Raw genomic sequence first — 12,064 nt, forward strand, 5'->3', positions numbered from 1 at the left:
CACAACTGAAAAATAACTCAACAGCAAGAGCTAAGAGAGAAAAGGAAAATGAAAGGGACCAAGTAAGACTTGGGAATTAAAAAGGAGGGGAAGGAAGGAAGATTTTCCTTTTAGTTTCTCCTTGTTGAGTTAGGAAATACCTTGTTTCTATGCTTAAGTGAGGGCTTGGTTATTAATGTAGGGTCTGTGAGTTTGTTTTTAAAAAATTTTCCATAGCTTTATTTTAGTAGAAGTGGTTCCTTCATAATCCTATATATTATATTTTATGCATTTAAAAATGTCATTCTGAAAAGGAGTCCCTCGGCTTCCCCAGACTGCCAAAGGGGGCCACAACACTAAAAAAATAAGTAAAATAAGATGAGGAGCCTCTGTTTGAGGGTATGGCCTGGACTTTGAGAAATGAGAGCTACTCCTCTGATCTCACTGGTATTGGGAATTCTTGGGGATAAAGCTCCCTCTACCTAGGCGGATCTCTAACCACTGTACAACTTAGCATCCTAGAACATTGCCTGGGACACAGATTAAGTCACTTTCCCAGGGTCACACAGCCAGAGGCTAGTCAGAGGCTAGACTTCAACCTGTGTCTTCCTGATTCCGAGGCTGTCTCTTTATCTGTCGCTCCATGTTGCCGCTTATTATTAATTGGTCACCTAGTCTTAGTGCTTTCCTCTAAAATCTGATGTATTGTCTCCATTTTACGCATCATGAGACTAGAGGCCCAGAGAAGTTAATGGTTGCATGGCTAGGTAGTAGCAGGATTTGAATTCAGGTCTTCTGAGGCCAAATGCAGAGCTCTTTCTTCCATACCACACTGTGCTTGTATCTCATGCTTCTCACTGGGAGATTTGGAGAACACTGTAGATAGGGTATAACCATTCTCCAGAGATTCTGGGGTAGCAGAAAACAAATTCAAAATCACTTTCCGAGAAGCTTGGATTTCAGCAAATCATTTGACAGTCTTTCTTATTGTCCTAGAGGATACGATAGAGACGTGAGGGCTGGCATAGTTAAGTAGGTACAGTATAGTCACTATAGTGTAAGTTCTGTTTGTCCTTTGTTCTGGAAGAGGACCATGACGTCAGGGAGATGATGACCTGACTTTCAGTTGACTTTGATTTGAGTGAGGGAGGGCTGGGCAAGGTCCCCAGCCTCACTTTCTCCTCCATAACCTGATATTCACCAGGACAAATGGAGATGGCCCAGGATGCGTTGGGAGACCCCGGCCCTTTCAGGCTCTCACTTTGAGCGAGGTCCATTCAGCATGTACTAAGTACCTTATAGTATAGTAAACTATAACTAGTTGTGGTATAGTTAAGTAGGTTCAGAACTAGTTGAATGACCAGCGGGGTGGGGAACCTGCGGCCTCCTGGGCTGCATGTGGCCCTCTAGGTCCTCAAGTGCAGCTCTTTGACTAAATCCAAACCTCACTGAACAGATCTGCTTAATAAAAAGATCCGTTCTGTAAAACTTGGACTCAGTCAAAAGGCCGCACCCGAGGACTGCTGCGTGTGGCCTTGAGGCCGCGGGTTCCCCATCCCTGAACCAGGCCCAAAGAACGGTTACATTAATGGGGTCAATGTTAACTTGGAGGAGGTCTCGAGGAGAGTGCCTCAGGGATCTGTCTTCCATTGACCCTATAATATTTTTGTCTGTGACTCAGGTGAAGACTTATAAGATGACCTGGTCTCCCTAGGGAGAGGGAAGGAGAGAGTTCATTGTGGTTTGGGTTGGGCAACTTTCCACAAGCCAGGGCAGGCACAGTGTGGGAGGTCAAGTCAGTGAGGAGGGAGCTACCACTCTGCTACTCTACCCTATGCTCCTGAAAATGAAGGGCTGCCCCCTAAACCGTGGGGCAGATATTTGGTTGCTTTCCGGGGTAGTCAAATTCAGTCTCTCTCCCATTTCCATGTGTGTGTAGCCAGAGGCTCCCACTGCCCAGTTTCAGCCCAGAGGAATCTGGCCAGTCTTAGTGCTTTGAGTGCCAACAAATCCTCACTGTTGCCTAAAGAACCATGACGACTTCTGGACTGGTGACAGCATCTGGGTTAGGGTCCAAGTCCGTCTAACACAACTGATCCCTGTACAGGACCTGTCATCTCCCTCGCTGCCAGAATGCTGTGCCCGCCTGCCCTCCAGCTTGCCTGGGCGAGAAGGAACTCCATCCCAGAGTCCTCGGCACGGCCCTAGCGGGCTGTTGGCACTGTTTCCTGGGGCCCAGGAGAGAGAGTTCAGGAGGCAAGGCCTTTGGTCACTGAGAATAACCGTGGCAAGCCACTTCCCAGATTCTTGGTTAGGGTCCAACATTCAGAAGCTCTGTGTACAGTTGGTAGCCTGAGCAACCAGAGTCCAACACTGGAACATGCAGCCTCCGGCCTGGGGTGATCTATAGACTCGTTCCAATGGACTCCTCAGAGGGGAATTTCGATCTGAACTGTATTGTTTTTTTTTTTAAACTTATTCAGAATTGGTGATCCACCTGACCCAGCTTTTCCTTAACCAGGAAATGTGCTCTGGGAACAAATTTGCATTTATCCAGATAATAGAGAGAAGTTCCCATCTGTTGTAAGTCACTCTGCCTTTGAGAGGTGATTGCTGAGAGTAAGTATTATTGCCTGGGCACAGATAGGGAGAAGTCACTTCCCCATTTGGCAGTGCAAGTGAGCCATGAACCATGAACGTTCAAATCGGGGCAATTCAGCCAGTAAACATGAAAAGCTAAAACCAGATGCGGAAAAAACTCAGGAGGTCAATTCATCCTCCAGGCAGAGTAGGAGACACCGCGGACCCTCAGTAACGCTGGCTAAGTCTTCCCCCTTGTCCACTTTATGTTTCAAACAAATCATCCCACTTCATGGTCCTCAAATGTGCCATGAATTGTCCTCATTTCTGGGTCTCTGCCCGTGTTCCTCCTTCCATCTGCCCATGCCCTTCTGCTCCACCCTCCAGTTCATTAACTAAGACTCCAATCAGGGTCAGTATTTCAGCATCTGCTCTGTGCTCTGAACTGTAGAGAATATAAGAAAAAAAATATCTGGCCCCCAGTGCCTGGGCGCTTACAAGAGTATGGAAATCTCCCTGAAATAGAGCGCAAGCTTTGTGAAGTTTGGCATAGCCTACTGGAGACGATGCTGGGGTGACTGACTGGCTAGAGTGGAACACACTGACCTAGAAGTCAAAAAACCTGGGTCCTAGCTAGGCCTGACTCTCTCCCTAATTAGCTCTGTGTCCTTGGACAAGTGTCTAAACTTCTCTTGGATCTCAGTTTCCTTATCTGTCATCTGTAAAAGGGGTCTGTACTAGAAGATCTCCAAGGTCCCTCACATCTTTAACATTCTATGAGTCTATAACCCAATCAAATGACTTTTTTTTGGGCTACCTGTTTTGTGGCCCCAAGCTCTGAATTGCCAAGGCCCCAGACCTTTCATGTGGTTTAGAATCTGTGAGGGGAGTTGAGTTACTTTTTCCATTAGTCACAGATGGTACCTATTGAAACCACTGATTCATTTGCTTTCAGAGAGGTCTCTTGCCCTCTCCTGGGATGTACACCCACGTGTCACCCCTCTGCCTCAGGTCTGCTTCACACCCACATCCATCCCTGTGGCAGGCAGGGGCCTCTACCCCCGGGACCTCAGCACCCATGAGGGGTGTGGGAGATGTCTTCCTCCCATAGGCATCTCTGTGTCTGAGGAGAGGAGTGAAGAGGAAGCAGATGAAATGGACAGTAGGAAGGTAGCCAATTCCTTCAGGTTTGTCTGGGGATTTACCCTGCTTTGCTTCTCTGTGAAGAAGAGTTGGGGATGTCCAACAACAACAATAATCACATCCCTGGTGCATGTTAAGGTATACACAGAATTGTCCTCACAGAGAGTGCAAAAATAGTCCCCCCTTTTCCAAAGGAGAACACTGAGCCTTAGAAAGGTGGTGGTTTGCCCATGATCACATGGCTGGTAAGTGTTAAAACTGGGGCTTGGACACAGGTTTCCTGAGGAGTCTACCAGAGGTGGAGAACCTGCAGCCTTGAGGCCACATGCAGCCTTCTAGGCCCTCGAGTATGGCCTTTTGACTGATTATTAATGAGATTTGTTCTGTGAAGTTTGGATTCAAAGGGCCGCACTTGAAGACCTAGAGTTCCCCATCCCTGGCTAGTCCTTCCGTTGTGGACTCTTATCTCTCACAAAAATTAGGTCAAGATTCCCTGTGCTCTGTGCCCAGCCCGTCCTCCTCCTTTGCCCCCTTCTACTTTATGTTTCGAACAAATCGCATCACTTAGTGGTTCCCAAAAGGGCTGTCTGCTTTCTCATTTCTGGGTCTTGCCTTATGTCATTCTTTCTACCTGCATTCCATTCCACCTGTTATAATTCCACTTTTCTTCAGAGTCTGGAGTCACCATTGTCTCCTCAATGAAGCTCTCCCTGATTTTCTCAACTCTTCTCTCTCCCTCCCCCAGCCAGAAGGGATGCTTTCCTCCTCAGTCTTCCTATGGCCCTTCCTACTTTTCCTAGAACTCTTCTCCCATATTGCTCTGTATCATAGTTATTTGTGTACAGAGCTTATTTCTTCTGCTACAATGGAATCTTCTTGAGAGCAGGGAATAAGACCAGTTCCTAGTTATATCCTCCCCAATGTGCCTAGCACCATAGTAGGTGCATTTGCACATAGTAGGTACTCTGCCAGCCTCATAGGTTCATTGTAAGGAAAGAAAAGCAAAGCTTTGCAAAGCTAGAGAGATAGGAGTTGTTTTAGTGGTAAACTAGAGTATTCAGAATCTTTGAAGGCTGTTGAGGAATGAGCCGCTGACCCTGTTTCTCTGGGAATGACCACTGTCTTGTTTTCCAGATTCATGCCTCCTGATGATCCTCTGGGCCGCCACGGACCAACTCTTAATAATTTCCTTAGCAAAAAGCCAAAACTTCCACAGGCCTCCTGGCAGCACTGCCCCTATGGTAGGTCTTACCCTTTGCCCCCTGTGGCTGGTTCAGAGACAATTATTATTATTATTATGGGTACTTGAGTGAGCTTGTGAAGGAAGGTCATAAACGAAAAGGGGATGTCGGATGAAGTTTGTCTGTAGAATCTCCCAGGCCAGGGGTGGGGAACCTGTGGCCTCAAGGCCACATGTGGCCTTTTAGGTCCTTGGGTTTGGCCTTTTGACTGAGGCCAAGTTTCACAGAACAAATCCTTTCATTGAGGGGATTTGTTCTGGGAAGTTTGGATTCAGCCAAAGGGCCACCCTTGAGGACCTAGAAGGTCTCGAGGCCTTAGGTTCCCCACCCCTGTCCCGGGTTCTTCCTCTGGTTTTCCTTTCCCCTGTTCATCCTCCTGCTCTGATGCTGTCCCCTCCTCCCCTTACTCCCTCAACCTGCCCCTACCCCCACCCCAACTGTTTTCACTATCTCTTGTCATGGAGGAAAGGAATGTTGTTGAACTCCTACATGTAAGAGCGTCAGGGTCTTCATGGGTCCCCCTCTCAGAAACAGGTACACGTGCAGAGGGCTTCAGGGGCAGGCAGTGCTTGGCACCGGTTACTGGGAGAATTTCAGGTATTGTGGAGGAGTCAGACTCAATCTTGGAGGGCTGCTGTGGCCCCTTCAGGCCTCATCAGCACAGTGCGGACTGTGGCTGCTGGCAGAGTGATCATTTCCAGAAAGGGGCCACGCTGACTCCATATTAGGGTGGGTGGGAGAAGCCTTTCCATTGAACTTCAGATCATAGCCCAGATGCAACTGCCACTCGGTAAGTCAACAAGCATGTATTAGGCACCTCCTGTGTCCCAGAGGGTAAGTAGGTGCCACAGTGGATAGAACACCGTGCCTGGAGTCAGAAAGACCTGAGTTCAAATGTGGACTCAGCTATGTGACCCTGTGCAAGTCACTTAACCCTGTTTCCCTCAGTTTCCTCATCTATAAAATGGTCTGGAGAAGGAAATGGCAAACCACTCCAGTATCTTTGCCAAGAAAACCCCAAAAAGGGGTCGTGGAGAGCTGGATATGACTGAAAATGGCTGAAAAAATACTAAATACTGTGCTAGGTGCTGAGAATACAAAGGCCAAAAAGAAATTCCAAAATAAAAAACAATATTTGCCCTCAAGAAGCTTACATTCTGTAGGGGAAAACAATCTGTACATCTAAAAGAACCTACCAAATATCTACAAATTAAACACAAGGTCATTTCAGTGGGCAGGTCCTAGCAGCTGGCCGTGTCCGGCTTGACCCTGTCGGTCTGGTCTTTGTGATCACAGAGCCAGGGGGAGCAGCTCTTTCCACGGCGTCCCACTCACCGGATGCTGAGACCACCCTGAGTTCTTGGGCAGTGAGAACGGAATGATTGATGGATCTGTCTCTTTGGTCCATGCGTGCATACTGAATGCAGTCCGCTTCCACACAGATCCCTCCTTCCTGTCCTTCCCACACACACACCGCCAGTTCTACTAAATCCAGGTCTGCCCGTCATAGCCATACCATGGGAAGAGAGCAGTAATTATTCACCCACCCGATGGGGCTGGGCTGACTTAAGTAGAATTTGGCTCTGTGACAGTTCGTAGGACTTGCCACGGCCTTGCTCCACTATAGGGTGGTTCAGGACCTGAAATAGGCAGTGGGGCCAGCTCAAAGCAGCAGTGAAAGGACCTGAATCCATCCTTGACCCAACCTTTTGTGGGCTGACTCTTGTCTTCACCTCCTTCCAGGCAGAAAGTGTACCTACGGCAGTAAGTGTAAATTCTACCACCCAGAGAGACTGCATCAAACCCAAATGTCGGTGGCGGATGAGCTTCGAGCCAAGACCAGGACCTTGCTGGGGTCAGAGGAGGAGCCGCCGGGACCCAGCCTGAAGCCTGGGCCAGTTCCCTCCCTGCCTCGCCCCAGCCTGAGCACAGAAGGACCATGGAATCCCAGGGGAAGCATCAATAAATACAGTAGCTGTAACAGCAGCCCAGTCTCCAGTTGGACAGAAGAGAGAATTCCTTCTGTGGATGGGAGCTTTAGGGGAACTCTGGCCAGGAACTGGAGGGACTGTGCTCAGGAGAGGCAGGACCCTGACAGTGGCTTTCCAAATAACTACCAAGCAGGAGATATTGGGTTCTTGGAAAGCCAGTTTTCCCGATTGGCATTTAGTGATGATTTATATGGCTGTGGCTTGCACACTGGTATCACCACTTCCAGGATTCAGAATGGGACGAACAATTTATACCAAGGCTGCAATCTCAATCACTCCAGCTGTCACGGCCACGCCAAGCCTCATCAACACAGCTTGGATTGTAGCTGTCTAAGGAGTGGTCATTTCCAGGAGGGGGCCATGCCAACTCCATATGCTTGTAGACACTTGACAATCAGAGGGTCTTATTGTAATGGTACCAGGGAGCCAGGCCCAGTCCTGCAGAAGACTTTCGCCCCTAGTAACCACACATTCAAAGCAGATATGCAACAGCCCCAACGGCAGTCTGTATACTGCTCTCACCCTCACACTCAGGATCCATTTCCCCATCCCACCCAGCCCAATGAAAACTGGAGTATGGAGCAAGTACCGAAGCAACCACCTGGTCCATCTTTTTGGGGGACTCCAGCTGGGGAAACCATCCCTTTGGGAGAGCAGATAGTTACCTACACTCTTCTGAATATAAATACCCCACCTTGGATTCAGTCATTGGAGAGCGAGCCCACATTCGGACAGCCCTTTATAACATTTTCCCCCAAGATGAGGTGGACCAAGTCATGTCTTTGTTTCCCAGCCTTGTGGATATCCCTAGTCTGATGTTACTCATCGAGAAAAACCGTCGCCTTTGTCCATGAATTGGAAACCTATGAGAAGTTAGAGCAGAGCATATGCCTGTGGCATCCCTAGAATCCTTTGGACTACATAGTTCTGGAGGCTAGAGTTGCAAACCCTACTGAAAGCAACTCATGCACAATTGACATTTCCTGTTGTGATGGCAGGACTGGTAGGGGCCCTTTGTCTCTGGGCAGGGCGACATCCAAGCTTTCCCAATGCACATGGAGATCAGGTCAAGGAAGACAAGGAAAGATATTCCATTACTGAGTTTGCCCCACTCCTGCTGCCATTTGCCTATTTCCTGAATGAAGGATACAGAATTTGAGAGGTGGAAAAGACCTCAGAGGTCCCCTAGTCTGAGCCTCCACCTGAGCAGGAATCCAAAAGGGATTTTCTATATTTTTTTTTTGGTGGGGGAGGCAATTGGGGTTAAGTGACTTGCTCAGGGTCACACAGCTAGTACCTGTCTGAGGCTGGATTTGAACTCAGGTCCTCTTGATTCCAGGGCTGGTGCTCTCTGAACTACCACCTAGCTGCCCCTGGGATTGCTTATTAAAGCATCCTCAATAAATAAGCATTCACATTTTGCTTGAAGATCTCCATTGAGGGGGGAACCAACCTACTTCTTCTCAAGGCAGCTCATCCCACTTTGGAATGGAACAGACTTTATTGTTAGGAAGTTTGTGGGGTTTTTTGTTGTTTTTTTGTTGTTTGTTTTTGCCATTTCTACCCACTGCTCTCGGGGGTGGGCCAAGAAGAATAATTCTAATCCAGGGATTCTTTACCTGGGGTCTGTGAACTTAGAAAAAAATTTTTTGATGATTACTTAAATATAATTGGTTTCCTTTGCAATTCTAGTTTTTTTTTTAATTTTATACATTTCAAAATATTGTTTTGAGAAGAGATCTCTGTGCTTCCCTGGACTGCCAAAAGGGTCAATAAAGATTAAGAACCTTTGATCTAGTCCCTTTTCTCTATGACTGCCCCTTAGATACATGAAGATAGCATTATAATAACAGGACTGTAGATTTAGTTCTGGAAGGGACCTTAGAGTCTATAGAGGCCAACCTTCTCATTTTACATATGAGGAAACTGAGTCACAAAGCAGTTACAATGACTGTGCCCAAGGGACAGTGCCAAGGTTCCAACCCAAGGCGTCTGATACCAAACCCAGTCCTCTCCACTAAACCATGCTGCTTCAACATCCCCCTCTAAGGCTCTTTTTGAGGCTAAATGCCCCTATTCATATTATTTTAGTCTTCTCATGACATGACTTTTCAAAGTTTCATCCTCTTGGTTGCTCCTTTCCAGAGGTGTTCCAGCTTTTCTATGTCCTTCTTAAAATATGGCGCCCATCACAGAATTCTCTTTTACTTGTAGCCCTTAGTAGCATATCATTAGGAGATAATGATATCCTACCATCTTTTACCTAGAGGTGAAATAGATAGGGCTTGGAGTCAGGTTGGACCTGCATTCAAATGTGGCTTCATATAACCATTAACTGGTTGTATGACCCTGCAAGTCATTTCATCTTTCTTGGCCTCAGTGTCCTCATCTGTAATATTAGAATGATAATAGCCCCTACCTCCCAGGGGCTGGTGGGAGGAATGCATGTGATAACAAGTTTGAAGTGCTTTGCAAACCTTAAAATGCAATACAAATGCCGCTGTTACTTTTTGTCTGCTACGTCACCCTGTTGGCTGATACTGAATCTGCAGGCCACAGGGGTTTGACACACACACCCAAAGGTGAACACAGGCCAAATCCCATTCCAGTAAACACCGAGAAACAATCCAAATGTTTTCCTTGCCCTGGAATCTTATTTTTATTAAATGTTTTATTGTAAAGAGATTCCACTTTATTTGCTATTTTCTTGTTGTTAAACAGGTGACTTCTAAGTTTTCTCTTTGAGTGAAATCCCAGGTTTGTTCACTTTTCTCCATTTTAGCCAGTTCCTTAGTTGGTTTCTCTACAACTTCATAACTCTCTGGGCTTCAGTGTCCTTACCTCTAAAATGGAGGGATTGGATTAGGCAACCTTTCAGGTTTCTTCTAACTCTGATTCTATGACCCTCCTGAACTTAGCACAGTGCCAGGCACATAGGTCTTTTAAATACTTGGTTGATTGATTGGTACAGTAGGAGGGCGACCTTTTTTTGCAGATTCATTATGTATCTCTATATTAACCATCCTCATATTCAAAGTTGGCTTCTCTTTCACATTGTGATAAAAACCAGTATTTCTATTTTTATAGTGCCTTTTGCTAAAGTCCAAAGTCTTCTCCATTCCCTATGTTCTTTCCCACAATAGTAATGGGCCCAAACAGTATCAGTAACCAGATGGATTTTAATTTTGTGGCAGAGGTCCAGAGGACCACTGACTGCCTAGGGACACCAGGCTAAACCAACTGGACTAGAATGTAGCCCTTTGGACCTCTTTGCTATCCTATAATTGCCTTTTATACTGGGGAGAAAAAAAGGGCCTCCTCGGATCTCACCCATAAAAGATAAAGCAGCATGTTCCACTTCTGCCCTGAAAGCTACATATGGGCACAAGGCAAGGAGCCACTTCATCCAAGGTAACTCACACAGGCCACAGATCGAGTTGGTACAGCTGTCAGCTTTCAGCAGATGTTCTATCTATCCAGTGTCTAAAGGTTCTTGGTTAAGGTTCTAGCCCCATGGCCTGCCAGAATTGGCAGGTCCACAGCAGCAGGTAAATTTTCCCTCCCTTCTATTTCTTGTGACTGCTGAAGCTTTAGAGGTTCCAGTTTCCCAAAGAGATTAGCCCTGGGGCAATATACAGGGACAAAGGACGGTTCATTCCCATTTACTGTTACAAGGCCCAGTGGTCATGGTAACAGTACAGTGTGTTATTTAAAAAAAATCTATTTCCCAGACCTCTTTTATGAATCCTGTGAATATGACTAGTTGTAAAACACTGTGACGTGATGATATGTCTCCGTGTTGATGGTAAAACACTGAGTCTGAAACCTTGGCACTTAAAAGCACATTTATCACTTTTTGAGCCTGGTTTGAGTCAGAATTGACTCCCCTGTCCTGCTGTCCGACCTAAATGAAAAAAAACAAAACAAAACTGTCTTGAAGACACATTCAATTTACATTGTTATTTGGGATATGACTGAAAGAGAGTACAAGTATTATTTTGTCTGTAAAAAAAAAAAATCACTTCAGTAGCGCCAAAGGCCCTCCTTTTCCCATGCATGTGTCAAAAATCATACAAGGTTGCTTACAAGATGTAACAACAGAGATAACTCTATTTGCCGACCCTCTAATTATTAATATCAAATAAGAAGGGAGATGCTTGGCAAAGACGCTCCTGTTATTGAGGATGTCTAGTACAGAGTCCAATCAAAGAAGGAATCCTTATAGATCAGGAATTCTTATCCTGGGCTTTGTGCATAGATTTCAGGGGGCATGTGAACTTGGAAAAAAATTATACCTTTATAGTTATTCCTTCCACATTGCAACTTTTCCCATAGTGGTTTCAATATATGACAGGTCCAGCCTAAGAAATTAAATGGGAATTTGGGGGGAAGCCACAGACAACATGTGAAGCCCAGTAGACAACACAGAAAAAGTTTAGAAACTCAGAAATGCAATTTATATATATGTATACATATAGTATTGAATAATATCAAGATATTTTATATTTTAATACTATAATATTTCAGACTTCTTCCCTGGTGCAAAGGGAGAGTCAAAAAATTTTATGTGGATTTTCCAAATTGTGGGGGCATTGCACCCCTAACCCCCGTGATGTGGAAGGGATAACTATATTTCAATGTAACTGCTTTTCTTTGCAATCCCATGTACCTTATTTTATGCCTTTAAAGACATTCTTCTGAGAATGTCTGAGGATTCGTCAAAATGCAAGAAACAAACCCCTTAAGAACTCCTGCCACAGATGGTGAAGTGCTCCCTTTTGGTGGATGGTACCGTGCAGATCAAGTCCTGGAACATTACAGAGGCTTGGCCTAGCCATTTGCGCTGCAAAGACCAAGTGAGTGAAGACTTCCTGTTCTTTAGACTATGAGATACAGTTAGATATTGCAGCATATTTATCATAGACAGACGCTGCCATGATCGGACCCTAAAACTAAGGAAGAAGTGAAGTCAGTTGGATTGCTCTGACGAAATTACAAAGTTCTCTTAATGAATCCAAGATTTTCCTTGAAACAAAGGCCCATCTTTTTAATACCAGCATTCTGCCAGTGATATCCTAGTCACGGAACACTAAGGTCTCCAAGGAACTGAAACTGAAGATTACCCCAAAG

At 45.8% G+C, this 12,064-nt stretch overlaps 1 protein-coding gene across 1 annotated transcript in view; it reads left to right on the plus strand.

Annotated features, from left to right (window-relative positions):
- Window positions 1-8,214, plus strand: part of ZC3H12D (zinc finger CCCH-type containing 12D) — a 47,819-nt gene extending 39,605 nt beyond the window's left edge. The window contains 3 exon segments of the mRNA XM_036767753.1: window positions 4,837-4,943; window positions 6,687-7,550; window positions 7,553-8,214. Of these exon segments, the coding sequence (XP_036623648.1) occupies window positions 4,837-4,943; window positions 6,687-7,550; window positions 7,553-7,788 (1,207 nt within the window). The 3' untranslated portion in view covers window positions 7,789-8,214.
- The last annotated feature ends 3,850 nt before the right edge of the window (window positions 8,215-12,064 follow it).

This window comes from Trichosurus vulpecula, chromosome 7, assembly GCF_011100635.1.
Source record: "Trichosurus vulpecula isolate mTriVul1 chromosome 7, mTriVul1.pri, whole genome shotgun sequence".
In the NCBI taxonomy this organism is placed as follows: domain Eukaryota; kingdom Metazoa; phylum Chordata; class Mammalia; order Diprotodontia; family Phalangeridae; genus Trichosurus; species Trichosurus vulpecula.